The sequence below is a fragment of the Schistocerca piceifrons genome, chromosome 2 (assembly GCF_021461385.2).
Source record: "Schistocerca piceifrons isolate TAMUIC-IGC-003096 chromosome 2, iqSchPice1.1, whole genome shotgun sequence".
NCBI lineage: Eukaryota > Metazoa > Arthropoda > Insecta > Orthoptera > Acrididae > Schistocerca > Schistocerca piceifrons.
Window position 1 is genome coordinate 584,673,119 of NC_060139.1, and position 25,422 is coordinate 584,698,540.

General features: G+C 42.1%; 1 protein-coding gene across 2 annotated transcripts in view; it reads right to left on the minus strand.

The window, feature by feature from the left end:
- Positions 1-22,589, minus strand: part of LOC124776484 (pseudouridine-5'-phosphatase-like) — a 132,502-nt gene extending 109,913 nt beyond the window's left edge. The window contains exon 1 of one of the 2 annotated variants that reach the window (XM_047251500.1): positions 22,346-22,589. In XM_047251500.1, coding sequence (XP_047107456.1) covers positions 22,346-22,400 — 55 coding nt within the window. In that variant the 5' untranslated portion in view covers positions 22,401-22,589. The remainder of the gene's footprint in view (positions 1-22,345) is intronic. The other variant, XM_047251499.1, reaches the window with a different exon arrangement.
- Between the last annotated feature and the right edge of the window lie 2,833 nt (positions 22,590-25,422).

Here is a 25,422-nt window from a genome sequence, read left to right on the forward strand (position 1 = left end):
AAACTGAAAAATAAACAGTTGCTGGAAGGTCTGATGCAGAATATAGAGAAAAGTGAAAACAACATTCAATGAAATTAAAAGCAAAGGCAGCAACATTAAGAGTGCAATGGAAATCCCAGTTTTATGTACAGAGGAGAGAGCAGATCAGTCAAAAGAGTACACTGAACACCTCTAAATGCACAGGACTTCTCTCTCTCTCTCTCTCTCTCTCTCTCTCTCTCTCTCTCTCTCTCTCTCTCTCTTTTTTAGGGCGCACAACTTCAAGGGTCATTAGCGCCCAGACTACGTTAAGAATGCACCGCGAGGCACAAGTTTAAAACAACAACTAAAAGGGAAAACACGATAAAAGACAGACTGACAGGCATAGGATTAAAAAAAAAAAAATGGCATAATCAAATGTCCTTAGAGAGGTTTGTCAAATTGATAAAACGAAGAACGTGAGCAGCTGCTCATGGGTAATCCGCTAAAATGGCATCGAGAGTACATGGCATGCCAAGATCAAGACGCAGTTTGTTAATATCCGGACAGGACGTAAAAATGTGGCGGACCGTCAGCAATTGCCCACATGGGCAGAACGGCGCCGGCACAGCCGTCAGCAGACGGCAATGGCTGAACCGGCAGTGTCCAATGTGTAACCGGGCCAAAACGACCTCCTCCCGCCGAGAAGGGCGTCAAAGCCGCGGGAAGAGGTTTCAACGCCCGAAGCTTGTTGTCCGTAAGTGCAGCCCAATCGGCATGCCACAGCGACAAACTGCGCCGACAAATTACCCTGCTACAATCCGACGAAGGGACACAACAAGAAGCTGTCCGAGGCTGGAGGACCGCAGCCTTGGCTGCGGCATCTCCAGCTTCGTTCCCAGTGATACCAACATGGCCAGGAACCCACATAAAGCTAACCGGAGAACCGACGTCCACCAGCTGCTGAAGAGAGCGTTGGATCCGGTGCACGAAAGGGTGAACCGGATACGGATCACTGAAGCTCTGGATGGCGCTCAGGGAATCGGAGCAGAAGACATAAGCAGAACGTCTGTGGCGGCAGATGTAAAGAACAGCCTGGTAGAGGGCAAAGAGCTCAGCTGTGAAGACCGAACAATGGCCATGGAGCCGGTATTTGAAACTTTGTGCCCCGACAATAAAGGAACACCCGACCCCGTCATTGGTCTTTGAGCCATCTGTATAAATGAAGGTCATATTAATGAACTTCGAACGAAGTTCGACAAAACGGGAGTGGTAGACCGAACCGGGGTTTACGTCTTTTGGGAGCGAGCTGAGGTCAAAGTGAACGCGAACCTGAGCCTGGAGCCAAGGTGGCATGTGGCTCTCGCCCACTCGAAAGGTTGCAGGGAGTGAAAAATTAAGGTGTTGAAGGAGGCGACGAAATCGAACTCCAGGGGGTAGCAGGGCAGAGACATACAACCCATATTGACGGTCGAGAGAGTCGTCAAAAAAGGAACGATAAGACGGGTGGTCGGGCATTGACAGCAGCCGACAGGCATACCGACAAAGCAGTATATCGCGTCGGTAGGTGAGTGGCAATTCGCCAGCGTCAGCATGAAGACTCTCTACGGGACTAGTATAAAACGCTCCGATCGCAAGTCGTAAACCCCGATGTTGTATGGAGTTGAGGCGGCGTAAGATGGATGGCCGTGCAGAGGAGTATACCAAGCTCCCATAATCCAGCTTGGAGCGGACGATCAACCGATATAGACGAAGTAGGACGGTTCGATCCGCTTCCCACGACATACCACTGAGAACACGGAGGACATTTAAAGAACGGGTACAACGGGCAGCCAAATATGACACATGTGGAGACCAGCTAAGTTTCCTGTCAAATGTAAGACCTAAAAATTTTGTTGTCTCCACGAATGGGAGAGCAACGGGACCGAGTTGTAAGGACGGTGGGAGAAACTCTTCGTAGCGCCAGAAGTTAATACAGACCGTCTTCTCGGCAGAAAAACGGAAGCCATTGGCGACACTCCAGGAGTAAAGACGGTCAAGAGAACGCTGAAGACAGCGCTCCAGGAGACGTGTACCCTGCGCGCTGCAATAGATGGTAAAATCGTCCACGAAAAGGGAGCCTGATACATCAGCTGGGAGGCAATCCATTATTGGATTGATCGCTATGGCGAAGAGAGCGACGCTCAAAACTGAGCCCTGTGGCACCCCATTCTCCTAGTGAAAGGTGTCTGACAGGACAGAACCCACACGTACCCTGAACTGTCGATCCATTAAAAAGGAAAGAATAAAAAGAGTGAGGCAACCGCGAAGACCCCATGTATGCATGGTGCGGAGAATGTCTGCCCTCCAACAGGTGTCGTAAGCCTTCTCCAAATCAAAAAACACAGCCGCGGTCGGGCGCTTCCGCAATAAGTTATTCATAATGAAGGTCGACAAGGTAACCAGATGGTCAACAGCAGAGCGGCGCCTACGAAATCCACATTGTACATTGGTAAGTAGGCGTCGAGACTCGAGCAGCCAAACCAAACGAGAGTTAACCATTCGCTCCATCACTTTACAGACACAGCTGGTAAGAGAGATGGGTCGATAACTGGAAGGCAAGTGCTTGTCCTTCCCCGGCTCAGGAATTGGGACAACAATAGACTCGCGCCAGTATGCGGGAACATGTCCCTCAGTCCAGATGCGATTGTAAGTACGAAGAAGAAAACCTTTACCCGCAGGAGAAAGGTTCTTCAGCATCTGAATATGAACAGAATCAGGCCCTGGAGCGGAGGACCGTGACCGGGCAAGTGCGTTTTCGAGTTCCCGCATGGTGAATGGGGCATTATAACTTTCACGATTCGAGGAGCGGAAGTTAGGTGGCCTAGCCTCCTCTGCCTGTTTGCGGGGGAGGAAGGGAGGGTGGGAAGGAGCGGAGCTCGAAACCTCTGCGAAAAAGCGGCCGAAGGCATTGGAGACATCCTCCGGGGCTACAAGGACGTCATTCGCGACCATCAAGCCAGAAACTGGTGAGTGGACCTTAGTGCCAGATAGCCGGCGCAGGCTACCCCAGACAACAGAAGAAGGAGTAAAACTGTTGAAGGTGCCTGTGAAAGCAGCCCAGCTGGCTTTCTTGCTTTCTTTAATAATACGACGACACTGAGCACGTAATCGTTTATAAGTGATACAATTCGCCACTGTAGAGTGGCGTTTAAAGGTGCGTAAAGCACGTCGACGAGCACGTAAAACGTCTCTACATGCTGCGGTCCACCAGGCGACCGGTACGCGACGTGGAGAAGAAGTAGGGTGAGGGATGGAATATTCAGCAGCAGTGAGAATGACTTCCGTGAGGTGTGCGACCTGACGATCGCAGCTTGTGAAGGTTTGATCCTGAAAGGTCGCCCTGGAAGAGAAGAGCCCCCAGTCTGCTTTGGAGATGTTCCAACTAGATGAGCACGGGGAGGGGGTATGCTGCAGGAGACAGATAACACACGGGAAGTGGTCGCTCGAATATGTATCAGAAAGTGCATACAACTCAAACCGGCGTGCAAGTTGGGTAGTACATATAGAGAGGTCTAAATGGGAATAGGTGTGAGATGTGTCCGAAAGAAAAGTAGGGGCGCCAGTATTGAGGCAGACAAGATTGAGCTGGTTGAAAAGGTCTGCTAACAGGGAGCCCCTCGGGCAGGATGCCGGAGAGCCCCAAAGGGGATGGTGGGCATTGAAGTCTCCAGTTAACAAAAATGGGGCAGGCAGCTGAGCAATAAGCTGCATCATGTCTGCCCTGGTAACGGCAGATGACGATGGAGTGCAAACGGTACAAATGGAAAATGTAAAAGTGGGGAGAGTAATGCGGATGGCAACTGCCTGCAGGCCGGTGTGCAATGTGATGGGATCGTAGTAAATACCATCGCGGACCAGCAACATAACCCCTCCATGAGCCGGAATACCTACCACAGAGGGTAGGTCAAAACGCACAGAGGTGTAGTGTGCCAAGGCAATTTGATCGCATGGGCGTAGCTTCGTTTCCTGGAGGGCTACAACGAGCAGACGGTGCAAGCGGAGCAGCAACTTCAAGTCCTCTCGTTTGGAGCGAATGCTGTGAATATTCCAGTGAATAAGTGCCATCGTAAGAAGAGAAGGAATATGAAAGAAGGGGTCACCTCGAAGGCCGCTGAGGGCCTGGCTTCGAGCGAGCACTGCCGCCGCTATCAGTAGGCGGACAGTCATTGTCCATTGGGTCTATAGGTTCATTGGCCATCTTGGTAAGATGGCCGGGAGGGGGAGCTTCCTCCGCCGGTGAACGGCCAGATGTTCGGCTACCAGCGGTGCGGCCAGGCGAAACGGATGACGGCCTGGGGCGGCAACCGCTGGGTGGCGCAGGAGAAGAAATGCGCCGTGGCGGAGAAGGAGAACTGTGCTTCCTATGAGTCTTCTTGGAAGGTCGTTTGGTGGAAGTACCGGTTGAAGGCTGGGAGGTCGAGGTACGTAGGAAGTCTGCACGGGACGGTTCCTTCTTGAAGGCCTGTGCATCTGACTTCTGGATCTTCGTCTTAGCAGAAGCTGATGAAGGGGCTGGTGTCTGTGGGGTGATGGGAGGAAGAGGAGACGTCGACCGCGCGATCTTAGCACTGGCCGAACGGACGACCGTGGTGCTGAAGGTCAGATCGCATGTCTGGGTTGCCACCTCCCTGGTAGTCCGAGGAGAGGCGAGGACAGTACTGTATTTCCCTGCTGGGAGCAGCGTGGGCTTCCTACTAGCCAATAGCTTGCGAGCAGCCGAGGTGGACACTTTCTCTTTGACCCGAATTTCTTGGATACAGCGTTCTTCCTTATAGACAGGACAGTCGCGGGAGGATGCGGCATGGTCACCCTGACAGTTCACACAACGAGGAGACGGAGGTGGACAGTCACCCTCATGGGCATCCCTGCCACAAGTGACACATTTAGCCGCATTGGAAGAAGACTGTCGAGTGTGATTGAAACGCTGACACTGGTAGCAGCGCGTAGGCGTCGGGACATAGGGGCGAACAGAAATAACCTCGTAGCCCGCCTTGATGCGCGATGGCAGCTTAACACTATCAAAGGTCAAGAAAAGTGTCCGGGTCGGTACAAGGTCATTGTTGACCTTTTTCATGACCCTATGGACAGCCGTCACGCCCTGCTCAGCGAGGAAAGATTGAATCTCCTCGTCAGTCAATCCGTCGAGGGATCTAGTATAGACCACACCACGAGACGAATTCAAAGTTCGGTGAGCCTCCACCCGGACAGGGAACGTGTACAGGAGTGTGGCCCGAAGCAGTTTTTGTGCCTGAAAGGCGCTCTCAGTTTCTAGTAATAAGGTACCGTTACGCAACCTGGTACAAGATTTGACAGATCCGGCTATGGCATCTACGCCCTTCTGGATAACGAAAGGGTTGACAGAGGAAAAATCCTTTCCGTCCTCAGATCGAGAAACGACGAGGAACTGTGGGGCAGGCGGTAGTACTTTTGTCACTGGTGGCTGGTGAAGTTTCCGTTTTTGGGCAGAAGTCGAGAGAGATGGATTGAAATCCATTGCGGAGGAATCCCCCATGATTGTCAGCGTCTCCGAAGGCGCGCTCCTCCCTTGTGGGGACCCTCTCAGAGGGCACTCCCGCCTTATGTGAATGTTTACATCTCAGGTCACACCTCCCGAGAAACAGACGGAGGGACCAATCGCATGGTCAGAAGGTATCAGCTCAGGCAATCACCCCTCCCTGGGCCTGGCCGTTACCAGGGGGTGCGTGCGTGCCTTACATGTCTACCCAGGGCGGGGGATTACGCATTACCCCGTCACCGGCTACGCGTGCGAACGCGTGGGTCGGCCTTCAGGCGCGCACAGGGAGGAAGGAAGAAGAGGAAAAAGAAGAGAGAGAGGGAGAGAGAGGACAGACTGTCTCAAACGCTGAGGCGGAGACCAGAGAAGGCAAGGAGAAGAAGGCAATGAGAAGGCAAGGAGAGGGCAATGAGAAGGCAAGGAGAAGAAGGCAATGAGAAGGCAAGGAGAAGAAGGCAATGAGAAGGCAAGGAGAAGAAGGCAAGGGAAAGAGTAAGGAAGATAGTGAGGTGGAGAAGAGCAAAGAAACGAACCAACCAAAGGAAGGAAGAAACGAGAAGTGAAAAAGCAAAATGACCGCAAATAGAGGTCGTGGAACCGTCCGTCTCCTGACGCAGGCGCTAACTACCCCCTTGAGGGGGAGGGACTCCTTTTAGTCGCCTCTTACGACAGGCAGGAATACCTCGGGCCTATTTTGATCCCCGGACCAGCAGGGGGGAGGACTTGTCTGATGGAATGATCAAAGAAGAAATGGGAGTTGATTGGAATACATAGGGGATCGAGCATTAGAGTAAAAGATGAGGGCTCCAGTATTAGTGTAACAATTTATCAGATATTTGGACAATTTGCAGTCAAACAAGACATAGGAATATGTAGCATTCCTTTGTAATATTGACAAATCACTGGGGAAGCAGCAACCAAATGACTACTCAAGTCTCTTTGTGGAAGACGTAACACATACCATCTGAACTGCAGAAAAATATCATCCACACAATTCCAAAGCCAGCAAGGGCTGATAAATTTGAGAATTGTTGCACAATCAGCTTAACAGCTCACGCTCCAAGTTGCTGAAAATAAGAGTATAAAGGAGAATGGAAAAGAAAACTGACTGTCAGATAATGACCAGTTCAGTTTTCAGAAGGGCACCAGAGAGGTAGTTCTGGTTTCACACCTGCTGATAGATGCCAGACTTCAGAAAAATCACAACATGTTCATAGGATTTGTCATAATAGAAAAACCATTTGACAATGTACAGTAGTGCAATAGGGTAAAAATCCACAAAAAATGGGTGTAAGTTATGAGGAAAGGTGAGTGATATACAAAATGTATAAGAATCAAGAAGAAGAACAAGAATGAATTGCTTTACATAAAAAGGCTGTAAGACAGGGATGCAGTCTTTCATCTCTACTGTTCAATCTATACAATATATCAATGAAGCGAATAAAAGATAAGATTCAGGAAAGGGATTAAAATTCAGGATTAAAAGATATCAATGACAAGATTTTCCATTGACATTGCCATCCTCAGTGAAAGTGAGGGCATGTACTGTGAGATGAAGAGTCTTGTGAACACACGCACACTATGGATTGAGAATAAACTGAAAGAAGATGAAAGTAATGAGTAGTATTAGAAATGTGATTAGTGAAACAACATCAAAATTAGTGACCACAAAGCATATAAAGTAATTCTGCTACCTTGGAAGCAAAATAACACATGATGGATGAGTATCAAACATCAGCCTTAATTTGAGGAAGAAATTTCTCATAACGTACATCTGGAGCACAGCTTTGTATGGAAGTGAATCATAGACTGTGGGTAAACTGGAAAAGAAGAGAATCAAAGTGTCTGAGATGTGGTGCTATGGAGGGTGTTGAACATTAAGTGGACTGATAAGATATGGAATGAGGAGATTCTCTACAGAACTGGCAAAGAAAGGAAGTTATGGAAACCACTGACAAGAAGAAGGGACATGATGACAGGGTCATGCTATCCTATCCTGTGCAAGTTTCTTCATCTCTAAGTACCTACTGCAGCCTACATCCTTCTGAATCTGCTTAGTGTATTGATCTCTAAGATTTTTACCCTCCACACTGCCCTCCAATACTAAATTGGTGATCCCTTGATGCCTCAGAACATGTCCTACCAACCAATCCATCCTAGTCAAGTTGTGCCACAAATTCCTCTTCTCCCCAATTCTATTCAATATCTCCTCATTAGTTATGTGATCTACCCCTCTAATCTTTAGCATTCTTCTGTAGCACCACATTACAAAAGCCTCTTTCTCTTCTTGTCTAAACTATTTATCGTCCATGTTTCACTTCCTTTCAAAAAAAGACTTCCTGCTATACTCTATTTCTCTTCTTCAGAAACACTTTCCTTGCCATTACCAGTCTACATTTTACATCCTCCTACCTCATCAGTTATTTTGCTCCCCAAATAGCAGAACTCATCTACCATTATAAGTGTCTCATTTCCTAATCTAATTCCCTCAGCATCACCCGATTTAATTCAACTACATTCCACTATCTTCGCTTTACTCTTGTTGATATTCATCTTATATCCTCCTTTCAAGATGCTGTCCATTCCATTCAACTGCTCTTCTAGGTCCTTTACTGTCTCTGACAGGATTACAATGTTATAGGCAAACATCAAAGTTTTAATTTCTTCTCCATGGATTTTAATTCGTACTCCAAATTTTTCCCTTATTTCCTTTACTGCTTGCTCAATATTCAAATTGAATAACATGGGGAATAAGCTACAACCCTGTCTCACACTCTTCCCAACCACTGCTTCCATTTCATGCCCCTCAACTCTTATAACTGCCATCTGGTTTCTCTACAAATTGTAAAGAGCTTTTCATTCCCTGTATTTTACCCCTGCCACCTTCAGAATTCGAAAGAGAATATTCAAGTAAACATTGTAAAAAGCTTTCTCTAAGTAAAGAAAAAATGAAGCAATATTAGTTTTGATTTCCTATCAACAATGAGGTCATTAGAGGCATAGCACATGCTTGGATTATTGCAAGGATGGGGAAGGAAATTGACCACGCCCTATCAAAGGGATCATTTGCCTGGAGTGATTTAGGAAAATCACAGAAGACCTAAACCAAGGTTGTTAAATTTGAACCTTTGTTCTCCAAACATGTATAAAGGTGAACAAGGAATAAGTGTCATGATACTAGAGGGAGCTGTAGAGGGTAAAAACTGTAGGGAAAGACATATATTGCAATTTATCCAACATATAACTGAGGACATAGTGTCAGGGTGCTACTATGAGATGAAGCGGCTGGCAGAGGAGAGGAATTCAGTCAGCTGGCTGATGGCTCAGGAAGGGTGAGGGGGGGCAGGGGGGAGTCATTGGATAGCACTTGGTGTTATCTACACTGTTGAAGTAGAATCCCAGTTTCCACCAGAAGATTGTAATTGGAGCTCATACAGAAGGCACCTGTGGCTAGCCTTACGCCATAACAATGAACTGTGGCTCACAGTCGCAAAGCTAAAGATGCTGTTGAATTACATACACAGCATTGGTAGGCTAATCGTGACAAGACCAGTGCTCCCTAGAAGCTTAGGAGGGTGGTGCAATTAGCATCCCAAAACATGGCTAACCAAGTGGATAGCGTCGAGCTTCCACATGCAGCTTGTTTTAAGTTGACAGACATGAGGTAATCATGTCAGGTTATAGTAAAAAAGAGGCCTAATCTATAGGACTCTGTGCCTATTTCCAGGTGTTTGTCTCCAAGTAGAGCTCCAGATTGGGATGGATCATTGAGCGGCAACAAAAATGTGGGACCCACGTTTTAGCAAGAGAAAATCAGAAGCTATGACAGAAAGCCCAATAGGATGCTACCTGTATGGCTTCTTGGTGTTCATGCACGGATAAGGCCACTAACTGTGATCTGCATATCTATACTACCACCAGCGGGTGGAAGCAATTATGGGGCCTTTGTAATCCACTGAAGGCAATAATGATAGTGTAACACTCAACATTGAGATCTGCTCGACACTGTTCACCTGGACTTATAGAAAACTAATGGGTGCACCAACTAACAAAAAAAGTGGTTGAATTGTTAAGTTATAGATAAAACCTCAAGAATCCCCAGTTGTGGTGTGTGGTTAAGGTGTGGTGATGCACGGCAGTATCATATACTTTATTCAAGTTGAAAAAGGCATTCCTAAGGTATTGGTGAAAGCCTTCCAGTTGGTTGTGTCCAACAGGACCAGGTGGGTAGCTGTGGTCCTCCCCTATCAGAAGAGACACTGATAGTTGGACGGACAACAGGCATTGTTTTTCAAAGATCCAGTAGAACTGACATGCTCCCATCTTCTTGTGCAATCTGATTAGCATGTTCTTCCGACTGACTGTTCTGCAGCTACCAATGGAAGTTGAGTTTTTCCTGTTTTTATGATTAGAATGTCATCACAGCGGAAGAAATTCACCACTAAGCCAGATACAATTGTAAACCTTGAGCAGGTAGCATTTATGATCCCTATTTAGGTGTGGAGTAGTTTTATTGTGTATCATGACAAGGTCTGAGGCCCATTGCAGGACAAGTCGAGCACTCCAAGAAAATCCCACTCAATCAGAGGCTTGGGGCAGTTTAAGTGAAAAAAAGGCATGCGCTTCCCATCTTGCTGTCTTTGTGCTTGGATGGTGGGAGGAAAGAAGACGAATCTGACATCTTAATATTACCTATTTTTCCGGATGGGAAACAGCAGTTGTTAGACTATCAGTAATAGTATTTCCATTCAGCCATTTTAATAATACCTGAAGGAGCTGAACTATGCATTCCAAGAGAATGCTCTCATCATTAGATTACTAATTCTCAGTTCATAACATTCATTAAATTCAATAAATAAAAAAGACATTGAACTGTGGATCCTCACCTTGCATGAAATCGTCCCCCTTCAAACATGGCAATCTCATAGCAAGCCCGGTCTTCTTCAGCTGTGGATACTAATATGACCACTTGATACTTTTTCTTGTGTCTAGAACTAGTTGTGGGCTGCAGTGGCTGAAGTACCAATGTGTATGTGCAGCTTGTGGTGTGTGTACAATTTTATGCAAGATGAGGATCCCTCTCTCTGGAAGTGCTGGAGAGTCTAGTAAAAATCATTTGGTCCTAAATGCAATGAAAGGAAAATTATGATGTTACCTCCAAATGGTAGAGAATAGGCAACACTTGCTCACAAGCAGCTAATGACGGAGGGATTAAGTATCTCCCAAGATAAAGAGACCACTTCTGTCAAATGTCCACAGCCTCCTTGAAGGGTAGATGAGCAGGTAGAAGGCAGGACACACTCTCGCCCTTGTAATGGGAAACCACCCCTAAATAAGGATGAACCTGAAAAGGCCACTGTCATAGGAAACAGAAGACAATTGGAAACCACTGTATTAAAGACTCATGTGCTATCCCTAGTGCCATTGGACAGTACTCTTAAGTATGGTTGTTACTGAGAAGATATACTCTGGAATACCCCCACTATTGGCTCTGTGGGTGGGTACTCAGGAGCACTATGGACTGAATTAAATCAAGATACAATGGGGAATTAAGGGAGGCCTTTCTATTGAGGACTACTGCATGAAATTTGAAGATGATGAACAAGAAAAGAAAATGTGGAGAGAGAAATGGAGAGGCATAATGTAAGTCTTTTAGGGCTACTTGGAATTCGGTGGGAAGGAGAAGGAAAATTTGAATGGTGTTATATATAGGAAACATCTTGACAAGAATGTAGTGGGGGTTATTACGATTAGAGACAGTGTGTTAGAAGTGAAATTAAACATTAACCATGTGAATACACTGATTATTCTATTTTAAATGACAACATCAGAAGCAAATGAAGAGGAAGTGGACAAAATAAAGGAGCAGATTGTGGAAATCTGTGAAGAAAATGGGAAAGAACAAAGAAGAACAGTAATGATGAGTGATTTAGAATAGCATAGTGGGAAAGAGAAGGACAAACAATGTAGTTAAAGACTAAGGACATGAAAAGACCACCAAATGGTGAGAAAAACTGATAGCTTTCTGTGAACGATTTGATCTCTGGATTGCTAATACTTGGTTTAAGCATCATCAATTAATCATACATGTGGAAAAAACCAGGTGAAAAAAAACCAGGTGAAATTGCTAGATATCAAATAGATATTGTTATAATCAATCAGATTTAAAAACCACCATTAAGATGGCTAAAATGTTACTAAATCCAAATGCTGATACAGATAATAATTTACTTGTTGCAAGTATCAGGACATGATTAAAGCATATTAAGACAACAGATAAAGAAATGGTATCTTGAGAAACCAAAGAATGAGATTTTAAAGACACACTGCTGTCACTATGTTGAAAATAAATTCGAGTACATAATAGGCAGAGCAGATGTCACTGAAGAGTTTAATCCATTCGAAATACAATATGGGAAGGATTAGAGATAGAAATTGGAGCAGTGAAAAGAGCAAGAATTAAGGGAGAGTGGATAACAGGAAGTATGTTGGATAAAATGGATGAGTGCAGCAAATGGAAAAATGGCAATTCGGAAGAAGGCAAAAGACAATACAGTGAATTAAGAAAATTAACTGACCAGGTTAGCAAGGATTGGGTGAGGAAACAATGTGCGAAAATAGAAGAATTTGGAAACAAGGAAAATATGCACCCAAGGAATGTTAAAAAAAAATGGGAAGAGGACAGAATGTATAGAAGAGGAGGAGGAATTTTGGATGGATTATGTGGAAGAATTATATCATGCACAGAGTGGCAACACCTGACTGGTTTTCAAAGGTGAGGTCCACAGCTCGTGGTCGTGTGGTAGCGTTCTCGCTTCCCGCCCCCGGGTTCGATTCCCGGCGGGGTCAGGGATTTTCTCTGCCTCGTGACGACTGGGTGTTGTGTGATGTCCTTAGGTTAGTTAGGTTTAAGTAGTTCTAAGTTCTAGGGGACTGATTACCATAGATGTTAAGTCCCATAGTGCTCAGAGTCATTTTTTTTTTCAAAGGTGAAGGGGAACACAACATGAAGACCAAGGTCCTAATACACTGAAATGGTAATTGGAGACAGCAATTTAGGAGCTTCAGGAGAAGAAAGCATTGAGCTTTGACAGAATACCATCCGAGACAATGAAAGCCTAAAGTCCAAATTCAATAGCCAGATTCACTGAAGCAGCAGACAGAATTTATGACACAGGAGTTTGATGTCAAGATCTACTTCAGACCATTCTAACACTTAGAAAGTGCAATGTAAAAGAATGCAAAGACTATAGGAAAATCAGTTTTATCAGTCATATTACAAAGGCTACAACGAGAGTCATACAAAGGAGAACTGAAATGAAAATTGAGGAAAATACTGGGGAAGAGCAGTTTGGGTTGAGAGTGCAAAGGAACAAAGGACACAATAGGTTGTCTGAGGATGATTGGGTAAAAGATGAGAGAAATGAACGAGGTGTATCAATTTGGAACAGGCTTTTGATAGGGGCAACTGGAGTATACAGCTGAGAATTTTTGATGATGTGGGATACAGACTGGAAAGAATGAAGAATAATAAAGGAATTGTACACAATGCAAGAAGTGACAAAGTAGGAAATGAGGAGATAGAAGAGATGAGAATTGGAAATGGTGTAAGGCAAGGACGTACACTGTCAAAAAAGCTATTCAACATATGTGAAAAAGAATTGGAGTGTCATGAACAACATACTAAAAATCCTGACCAGTATGGCTTGGGGGGGAGGGGGCACATTTAAAGGACACTTTTTTCACAAATCTTCTTGAATAACTCAAAAATTACTGCATCTAGCAAAAATGTTTCCCAGTGCAACAAAAATTTTCTCTCTAGGACCAATAGTTTCTCCAATGCAGGGGATGGAAAAAAAAAAAAAATCACTGTTATTAAAAGTAATGTTTTAATGTTATAAAATTTAATATTCCTTGTTAAATGAAGTGGGTTAGGAATTAATATTAAATATGCGTACTACAGCTAAGTGCAGTAGAGTCACATCAAGGGATAAACTGGATTTTGAGATTGTAACAGGGTGGAGAGATTGGGGAGGGTAGAAGCACAAGAGAAGGCAGTTGTCAGATTGTGGTCATGCACTTCCCTCTGCCACTGGTCTGAGTTGAAGAGTGAGCAGGTGATTTCCCACTGTCTATCCCACTAAGCAACTATAGGGTGTTTACAAAGTTATAACAACCCTCAACAGCATGCCTTATGAATTATTGGTGATGCAGTAAACAGAGAAGCCTGGGTTTGTTCATTTTCCACACAGTGCCATAAGACTAAATGGAATGCAGATATCAGTTAGTAAAAATACTAATGCATGAAACGTGTATAGACAGAATCTACATAAATCTGTGCACACTGTTCCACACTGCTAGAGGAAAAAATGATCCTTAGTCATCCTGTATGGCAGTTGTAATGAGGAAAAGTAACTTACTTGCTTGCTTTTCAGTTTACACACAGACTATACCTCTTCAATATTTCCTGGCTAATTCTCTTATGTCAGCAGACAAAACAACTTCACTGAGGTCGTGTCTACAAGGATGGTCCCATAAGGATGGTAATAAACCCAGAAAAAATCTTTGTTTTGCAAACAGCTCACCTTACTTCTCAACAGTCTCCTTTGAGTGATATACACTTGGTCCAGTGATCATTCAACTTTTTCATCTCACCTGAAAAATGGGTTCTTTCGAGCTCTGCAAAAGACACTCTGACTGTAACTATCATTTCATCATTTGATGAAAATTTCTTTGCTTCATGCCGAAGTTTCAAATTAGAGAAAAGGAAGAAGTCACTTGGGGCTAAGTCTGGTGAATAGCGTGGATGAGGAAACAATTCAGGCACTTTCACCATTGTTATTGCTGAGGTGCGGGATGGTACATTACCCAGATACAAGAGCACTTTTTTTTGCGTGGCAACCTTAGTCTATTTTCAGTCAATATAAGTTTTAAACAGTCCAATAATGAAGCATAACAGGGGCCAGTTAGGGTTCTATCTTTTTCTAAAGTAATATGTGGGGATTATTCCTTGGGAATCTCAAAAAAACAGTGGCCATAACCATACTAACTGACAAAATGGTCTTTGCCTTCTTTGGTGCACATTCATCAGCTTTTATCCACTGTTTTGACTCTGGTGTATGATGAATCCACATTTCATTAACAGTCACAAATTTACATGAAAAGTGTTGCAGACTGCTTTTAAACATCGCCAGCCATTGTGCTGAAATATTGTGCAATTGTCGCACCACATCAAATACAGCTTCTTCACAGCCAATTCTCCATGCAGGATATTATGCACTTGTTCAGCTGAGATGCATTCAGTCTCTGCAATCTCATTAATATTTATTCAGCAGTCTTGCATTACCATATGAAGGATTTTGTCAATGGTTTGCTTTGTAGTGACCTCAACTGGACAGCCGGAGAACACTTCATCTTTGGTGCTTGTCCAACCATGTTTAAATTCATTAATCCACAAGTACAATATTTAATAACAGCACGAAACTTGCTTTTCTCCATTTTCAATAACAGTCGACACGCTGAGCAATTCAGATGGCTGTCAATAATGACCTGTATGCTGTACACTGCTGAAAATTTTTTATATGATCCTTGGAATAATCAAGCTTCCAGACCATGAAGGCGCAATGACAATATTCCATTCTTTCACAGAAATTTACCAGACTTATCAAACTACCCACAGATATAGTCGAGTTACTTTCAGTTTATTAAATGATTACTTATTTGCAACTGTTAAGTGAGTTTTTATGTAAATTAGTTCCCATAAACAACGGCTGAGAAGTGTATAATTTCGTGTGCTGTTGACAATGACCTTTGTAATGTTGGTGGGAAATGGAATGGATTGGTAAATGTGCCATCCTGCTACAGTTCATTGTTGACAATATATTATAATCCATGTTTTTAGTCACTTAGTGGTGAAATAATGAATGCCCAGAAAGTTACTGTACTTCCCCACCATTATGTTACTGTAAGACTGCATAAGTCTCTCCCATTCAGGGACTGCTGACACTTGTAGAGTGGGTTGCACTGAGTGGAACCATTTACCACACATCTACAATGTATCTTACAAAGTGGGTCTAAATATATCTCATGCAACTGGATTAATCACGTTCAAGTCTAAAACAGCAATCTGCTGTAATCCATTGCCTAACTTAAGTTGAAGTATTTCAGTTTCATAACAGCTAGTGATTTACTTCTGTTACAGAGGGAGGTAATTAAGTCTCTGGGCCTCTTCTGAAGTTAGGAGAGGTAAGACTGGGGTGACACATTTGATACCCATCAATATCCAGCAATAACAAAGACAATGAAATCAACAGTGTCGAATGTATACTGTTTACATGTTACATTGGGGCAGGTTCATCAGTGTGGTAGATACCCGACATCTCCAATTGTTTAATATTTTACATAATATCTTAATTAATAATTGCAAATAATTACTTATTTACTAAACTGAGAATAACTCCATGACATAAACACAGGCTCAGTGAAGTTATTTTGTCAGCTCACATATGAGAATAAGACATGAAATGTTGGGAAGGTATAATCTGTCTGTAAACTGGAAAGCAAGCAGTGCTCATGGTGGAGGAAGTTTATTTTCCTGGAATAATGCTATTCTGTTGTTCTGGATGACTAAGAATGACTTCTTGTCTGGTCGCACAGAACAATGTACATGGGATTATGTAGATTCTGTCTGTATGTGTTTCATGCCTTAGCTTTATTAGTAACTGATATCTGTATTCTACGTAGTGTTAATGGACTTCATTGAAAACAAACACCAGTGGGCCCATATGTGCACTGCATCACCAGTGATTCATAAGGCACGCTTTAAAGAGTCGGTATAATTTTTGTGAAACACTCTGTAGTTGCTTCTTGTGGCATAGTGGTGTAGATAGAATGGAGAATCACCTGTCCACTCTTCAGCTTGCAGATCTATGAATGAGGGAACTGTGTGACCACAAGCTGACGAGTATCTTCCTTCGTGCTTCTAGCCTCCACCCCATCCCCTCCACCTGGTTACACCCCCAGAACCCAATTCATCCCTTAACATAGATCTACTGCACTTAGACATGGAACAGTCATTTTTAAAACTACCTTCATTTAACAAGAAATACTAATTTTATACCATTAAAATACTGCTTTTAAGAACCTGCGATTTTTCTATTCCTGAAACATGGAAGCTATTAGTGCTAGAGAAAAAATGAACAGGACTTTTTTTGTAGTTTAATTATGTACTGGTAAATACTTTTGCTTGAAGCTGCAGTTTGAGTTATTCAAGAAAAATGCAAAAGAATGAGTATTAAATGCTATACCACCCCCATGCTCATACCCAGCTGGTCAGGATTTATAGTACACAACATTCCTCCTACAACTGTACAAAAATATGTGGCTACAGCATTTTTTCCCCTATCTGACCTTGTTCTGGTCTTCATTGATTGGGCTCCAGGGGGAGTGGAGGTGGGGGGGGGGGGGAGTTAGATAACACACAAAACTATACCATCTGCTGCTTTCAGGTTTGGTGCCCTAAAAGACTGGGGTAGTATTTTCCCTATAAAATTGTTATTGGCAGAGTAAGTCTATTATAAATTTCATTTGTGCCCAATAAACACACATGCACATTGTTTTGATACACTGTGAACTGCTTGCCCACTAATTCATTAAAGAAAGGTAATAACATTCAATACTTAACATAATGTCAACAGAAAGGACAATAGAAAGTGAGCACAACACTGAATTACACTTATAAATGTTGCTGTCAAATGAAGCATCTTGGCATTCACCTTCATTAAGGGAAAATACAAACAATATACACTTGGATCATCAGGCAGGGAATACATACCCCTCCCCATTCAAAATGCTTATCTACTGCCTCAACCACTGAGCCACCTTGGCCAGAATAGTTACATTAATATTTCCTCAGCTCTTATGGAAGGACTCCAGCCAATTCACAAAATTTTCAGATATGTGGATACATTTGTGACATTGTCACCTAAAATGTAGGCCTATAACAGATCCCAATACAATCTTGCCAGTAAATATAACATACATTGGGCTAAAATACATGTAAGAAATTGGTGGTTCCTGCATTGTGTGTGGATGACGATTGGTTAACGCCAATTGGTTGATAGTATACAGCAGCCAATGAGAATTGCTGAATCCAATGCTTTCCTTTGACAGAACATATGAATTGATTACATTTGTTTTAAATATGGAGAGTGCCAAAGAAACTTTTACTGATCTGGTGATTATGAATTTTAGGGTTGCTTACTAATTTTTGCATTTTTTTTAATGACTAGAAAAACCAGAATGTGCTGACAAACTGACCTCTAGCAAAGGCCTAAGTTAGACTGTAATATGATAATTTGGTTGTGAGCTGGTGAAGCCAATAAATTTGGAAAGCTGGTTGTGGAGACAGACAGACTGACACACAGCGAAAAACGAGGCCTAAGTTCAGTGGGAATGTGACTGGCTGTGAGATAGTGAAGCCAACGAATCTAGAAGAAAAAACTTGGTTGTGGTAACAGACTGATCTTTAGCTTATCCTCAGGTCCAGATTAGATTGAAATGTGATGACTGGTTTGAATCTCAGCACAAAAATAAGAGTGCCATGAGAGACTGATCAATGTATAATGAGCCTGAGAGTTACATTTGTTGTTGGACTAACCTACTTTTATATCGAATTTCCGATTTTGCTGAAAATTTCAACAAAGTGGCTAAATTCTAAACTTATAACAAAATACTAGCTACCTTTACTTACAAAACAATAGGAAATTACTAACATGAATCTCATTGGCTATCTACATAGCAAACCATTACCAACAGCAGAACGCAACACAAAAGCTCATGCCACCACAAGTGCAGTTCCACCATACATTGTACCAAAGGTCCTATACGGCAATTTTCATGTGCTGGCATGTCTTTTGATCAGAGGAGGAAACTGTCAACAATGTGTGTGTGTGTGTGTGTGTGTGTGTGTGTGTGTGTGTGTGTGTGCGTGCGTGTGTGCGTGTGTGTGTGTTTTGTTTCCCTCCAGCACAGTAAGAGCAACTGTTTTCCACCAGTGAGCTGGTATCATGCATGCCACGAAAAGGTTACTGGTGCAGCTAGTCTGATAGATAACTAATGAGGAGAGGGATTACTAGTCCTATGTGAACATCTGTTCTGCTGCCATTAAACAAAGAGAGGATCATCTGGGAACTTTCACCTGAAATGAAAACATCCCAATGAGGATGACAGAGAAAGATTTTGAAAGTATTTCCTCTCACCTGGAGTACCAAAATCTTACACAGACACAGACAAACAGAATTGCAGTTGTCTAATATTAATGGAATCCAGGTGGTAAGTTCGCTTGAAACCACTGCTCATAGCAACTGAGAAAGGTAATTAGGTCAATCATCAAAATATTGCACCCCAACAGGGAAACATGAATTTTAATGGAAACCTGTAACGATACCAGCTAAGTAAACTTCATGTTCCAATAACATTACTACTTGTGTTCACATGTAATGTAATATACAATAGAATAGTTGCTTATTTTAGTAACCATAGCATAATAATGTACACTTGTGGGCATATGAGTTCAAGATAGTGAATCTGACTGCAACCAACTTATGTTTCCCATTGTAGAGGTCACAGAAGCACAGAAGTAGGCCTACTCACAAGCAACATCATATCAAGGATGTACTTAACAGTACATTTGCTAACAAGTCCGCTGCTGTGGGCAACAATGTGTTGATGACAGGGGCCACCATATACTAACGTGGATTTTAACAGTGGATAGGTGAACTAGTATAGAGTAAACCACTCATCAATTCACTCCTCGATGATGATGATAACGTATGTGCAGCCGTGTCATCAGCATCTGTGTCATTACTATGGAAAGAAGACACCACTCCTGAACAAAATGTGTGTGGCTGCTCATGACATGCCACAAAGCAAAAAACTATCTGGGCTAACCACCTATGGATAGAAATGCGTCACCTGGATGGATGAATCTCAGTACATACTGGTAAATGCGAGTGGCAGGGTACGAGAATAATTAAAACAACAACAAAAGGCACCCTGCTTGTCAGCAGGGCACTGTTCAGACAGGCTGTGGAGGTATTCTCCAGTGAGGAATCTTTACAAAGGGTGAAATGGGATCATCCAAAATGCTTGCCATTGTCTCACCAACAAATTGTGGGCATCCACTTGTTCAACTGCAGATCTGATAGCATCCCTCCTGAATTGTGCAATATTCATCTTAAGAACTTTCGTAGATGTTAGGATGCTAGTGTGAACCACTAGATCACCTAGTCTACATTCCAGTCAGTACATTTGGGATGCCATCAAATAAAATTAATTTATAAATGATACTGGTGGTTTAGATGTGGATTAAGTTACTTGAAGGAATGCAGCAACAAGACAGTTTTTAATATAGCTTTTTATTTATGCCAAAATGCATTTAGGGTTTTCACTCGTCTCAAATTTGTATAAAACACTTATAGTTTTGTAAAAACTATGTTTCTGTTGAGTTCATTTTGAATGCCTTTTACTCTGCAATCTGTTGTTCATAATCCACATTTACATGTGTAACATGCACCTTTAGCTCCACTGACAATGCAGCTTGTGCCAATGTATAAATGAAACTAAAAATGTGTGTATTGTGTACATAAATGTGAAACAAAGAGTTAAAAGTTATAGAATAAATGGCAGCTGCACCTTTCAAAATGCATTTGACAAAATGAAGATATAAATGTATTAGAACAACTGAAGAAGGTTAAAACCAGAACACATCTTGGCATAAAACTATGCAAAAAGTAGGCGGTGGCATTATTTCTTCAGGCCACCAAATTTAATCTGAATTATTTTTAACCTAGCTTTGCCCAATTTTCACAAATTGTGTGGGGCATTGAGTGGTCATGGATCAGGACGTTTCTTAAATGCTTTCGATGTTTTCATTTGACGACACTGTGTGTTACACACAACTAGGTAAATATGTGTCGCTGCTTCCCTGGGTTTTTGAAACTTCAGGGTTGGAAGCAAATGTGGAAGGCATCAAACGTCTTTCTTGCACAAACAAGGTTTCAGAAAGTCTATAGGCCCCTACTGAAATACTCACTTAGAGCTAATATACCTTTTGCCATGAATGTCCTTGTCTCTTAGTATCTTCAACTGTGACATGTGATGCTGCTACACCTTTAAGGAAAGCTGGTGATACATGAATGCTCAACAACCACTTTGCTGACCTACAGAGCAGTCTATTGGTATGGTTGCTGTAAAATATATATATCTCACTCACTCACTGCTTACAGCATGTGCATGTTTGCTAGCAAGCAGCAGACCTTCTTGCCAGTTTCCCTATCCCAGTTTTGAAGTCTTACACGTGCATCTACTCGGGTATCCTTCCACGTCAGCTCTAATACCCTCACTCATTGTAATTGCTAGTTACTTTACAAAAGAAATTAGGAAATCAGTGCAAATCAAATCACTTGCATAAAAATGGATGAAAGTGCAAAGGATGTAATAGTTCATCTGAACACTGTTACTGGTAATATCATGTTCCTCATCAGATGTCTAAGATAAAATTTTGTAGCCATTGGTAAAAATAAATATGAATAAATGAGGTAGCCTAGTTGCCTTTCAGTTGGTAGGTATGAAACAAAATGACGCGAAAGGTAAGAGTTACATAGTGCCTTGCATTTTTAATAGATTATGAACAATATATGGTACATTATATGCACCACACTATATGGCACTCTTTTGTCTATTATGTATCTACATCTACCTGAAATACAGCTTTTCTGAATTTACACTGGAATTTTAGTTTTTATAATATGGCACAAGCATAGCCAACTGGTTACCATAAAGGTAATTCAATTCCAACAAACTTTATTTTATATTTATTCACTTTTGTTGGCTTTGCCAACTCTCAACCAAATTTTCACCTTCCAATAACAACTGGGGCTTGGTATGCTACAAATCAATCAGTAACCACAACAGAAACTATAGGGGGAGAGGGGAAGTACCACACACTAGTGAAAGCCAAGACTAAGATGATGTTAAATAAATTTAATCTGTTAATGTGTATGAAGTCACATGCTGAGAACATTCAGATGTTACAAATTATACACCAGTTAGCACTTTTGCACAGGCTGTCACCATCCTCTAACTAGTCACATGAAGCCAGATCATACAACAGCCCCCCCCCCCCCCCCATCCCATGGTCGCAGCAAAAAGTTAGATTTTGCGACAGCACCGGTAAATTAATATGTATTGGGTCAGTTCTGTGTGGAAATGTGCTGGTAACAATGACCTGCAATGTTACATTTGTCTCGGATGATGACACAAATTAGAGTGAGTAAATCACCAAAGGCAAGGAGAATTAAAAACGGAACTTCTTCACGTGAATAATATTCTTTTGGGTCTCAGTTACACCTTAACATCAGAAGCTGATAGAAGTAACTGAACGTAACACTTTCAGATGACCACTATATTTTATGCTGCTGTGAAATGAAATCCACCGAACAATTTGAGATGAAGTATACTTAGGTATTTCTGATGTCTTTGTTTCAAGGGTTGAAACACGCGTGCAGCACACAATAGACGAGCAACTTGTGGTTGATCAATCGGTTTAACACAAATATTATTGACACCTTTATCATCATCTGAAATGGCCAACATGGTGAACAACTATACCTTTTTTTAAATTAAAACATAACACAAAATTTTGTTGCAAGAGGTTATTACTGTTTCCATTATTCTTGGTAAATGAAGATATTGTCGCTTTGTCACACTGTGTAATGCTAGTACGCCACATGAGAATAAAATGACACTATATTTATTCGTAAAAATTACCCAAAAGTGTTCCATCCATATCGAATATACAATGTGTTACTGGTTGGAATTTCATGTTTGACAGCTGTGTAAACCACACCTCTACAAAAAGCGGAGCGTGTACACAAACAAATATCCGCAGTAAAACACGAAGGCTGCACAGCGTCCGCTACAAAAAAATTTTATACGCTATTATCACATTAAAATATCGAAAACACACCACATGCGAACTTCACCCGGCAACAGCCGGAACAGTGTGTTTTATTTGAAGTTAATCGTAATTACGTAATCAGAGATGCTATGTAAGATGTCAACTAAAGGATTTATCTGTTAACTAACAAAATTACAGATACTGTGGGATAACTCCTGTAATGTTTCTTTTAGACTGATTTATTTCATTAAAAAATTCGTAATCCGTCGAAAGATATTTTAACAATAGTCTGTGGATATGTCCGTACCCGGGCCAAAGACGCTACGCTACATGGCTTCGACGGTGGCGCTACCTCTGGTTACGAGATGAAAACTATGGGCAGTCGTATCCATGTGCAAGGAGAGTGCACAGTAGTTGGTAGGGCGAGCTAGCGCGAGGTAGGTGCGGGCGGGTTAGTGGATGTCAAAAGACAGTAATGAGCGCGAAAACAATCTGAAGTGTTTATTTTTATCTTTAATGTCCGCACCGGTATATACATACCGGATATAAGAAACAGATGTATACAATCAATTTTAGCGCTCAATTTGATCCACAGTGACATAAAAAGATCTGATTTTGTTCTGACAACAGAAACAGACGCGTCGGCATGGCTGTGAACGGGTGTAATCGTGACATGAACAAAAAGTTTCGACAGCTATACAGCTTGAGAAGCGGACTTACTTTTGTGCGGGTGAATCTTTGTGTGTTATTGACACTGGCATTTTTACAAGGTACATTGGCAGGCGATATGAACTGCGCGAGTGTTCGTTACACTTACGAAGAAAAAGGCGTCAACGTCGGACAAGTTCCCAAGGATCCACTTTCTGGTAATTACAAAAGGAAGAGTTAAGTCTTTATTTTCATGCACATGAGTATGTAACACGTTTTCAGTTTCTGTGAGAATGCATTTGTCCACAACTTGTCTAAGACACAGTTGCATTTTAAAAAGTGCAGCAAACCAATCTAGTAGCGATTTTGACCAGCTGATTGCGGTCTCATGTGGACTGCTATACAATCATCTACGAAACTTAACTCCTACAGTAACGCGGGGTACTTCAGCAGTATATGGAATTCACTCAAGTTAATGGTCTTCCTACAAATGTAACTTAAATTGCAGGTCACTAAATTCACCGCGAAGAAAGAGTAGTTGCTAATCCTTACAAACATGCGTTACTGATCCCCAGGAAAAAGTAATTACAAAAAAATTAGCGTTTAAAATTATTTTCGTTCTGCAGGAGTATAAATCAGATTTTTGAGTACTAGACACTGATGCCCCACGCGATTGTTCACTTCCTATTCTATTGACTGAAATACTCAGAGATTGTAATTCCTTTTTCCCACTTTGTTAAAAGTAGTCGGCACTGTTCTTGCAGAGTCCACATGACATGCGGTTGTTGATTTCATGAATTATTACGCCTGAGTTAAGTTTTTAAAGGAACTTTTCCTAGTACCATGTGGAGTGATCGGTAGGCCTACTGATGGTGATATTCTACTGGTGTCTGTGGCCACGAAACATAGAATAATTGCGTGTATGAAACTGCTCATACGTAGTTTTTTTTCTGCAAACGAATAATTAGCGCATGCAGATTGCATCCAGATAAGAATTTAATATTATTTTGTGTCATACGTATCCCCATGTGCCTAAGTTTACTTGGGTCAATCTGTATTCTGTCGTAACTGTCAGATCTTTTCAGTAAATTGGCACGATCTTCATATCTTATCTGTATTTATTAATTATTCTTGAGCCAATAAAATATAAGATTGTATGATAGGGAGGGGGAATGTTATGAAAGAGCAAAATAATCAAGAAGCAAAGTGTATCTGAATGTTGGTTAAATTAAAATAAACATTTCGAGTCGATTGCAGTAAACACGTTCAATCTTGTCAGAATGTCGGCCAGAGAACGTATACGTTAAATGTATAATTGGTGGAATTCAGGATAGGACTAGCTTGCTCTCTGAAAAAGGCCTAAGGCCAGATCTGAGGGAACATAAGATTTAAATGCCCCTTTGAGTTCATTAAGGCCGGAACAGAAGCTATGTTACAAGTATGAGAAAAGCGTAACTGTCGTAGTACTTACTTTTCGTGGCCTTAAATGCGCTACAATTACTCGAAAATAATTTATCAAAGCCGCGTAAAAACGAAGTGCGTATTGCCAAATCTCACAATTTGATGCGAGTCCCGGATTTTGATGATCCGTTTTACTCGATATATCCCTGGGATGCCGCATTACGCATTATTGCGCGGATCGTCTGTCGTTTCCCAGTATGCTACAAATACAAGAAGTTCGTTTTAGTGTATCTGAAAGCAGGAGTGACTCGCTCACCGCTTTGTCAGAGTACTAAATTATCGCATATTGTAATTATCCGACGGGATATTATTGCATTATTTCCAGATCACCACTCCCTTTGACGGGCGTCTAGTGTTGCTAACTTTATCGTCAGGCAGGACAGGTTTTTAACCCAAGCTGCCGCTTGTGGCACCAAGCTAAAGCAACATCTGTATACAGTGTGTATAATAATTAGTGCCGAAAACTGACACAGCTGAAAGTATACAGTAGAAGCAAAAACTTCGGTCTGCAAACGAAACGTTTGCGAGTTAACTGCAAACGTGTGGTTACGGGCTGTATCAAATATTGTCCTATTTAGCACTAACATATTTGACTTGTAAGGTTTTCGACCAATTCTTCTGGCCTCAAATTTCACCCAAGACATACCTGAAAACGAAATACAGTACTATCCCGGTACGTTACATGTTTTTTTTCATGTAATTTATTTGGCCTTTAACTTACAGCATGAAGTCAGCTCACACTAACAAATATATGGGTAATTATACAACACAGTTATAGATTGATCCTTACCCAGTAGTAAATGTAAAACCGAATGTTACACAAAGCTTATATGGAGTC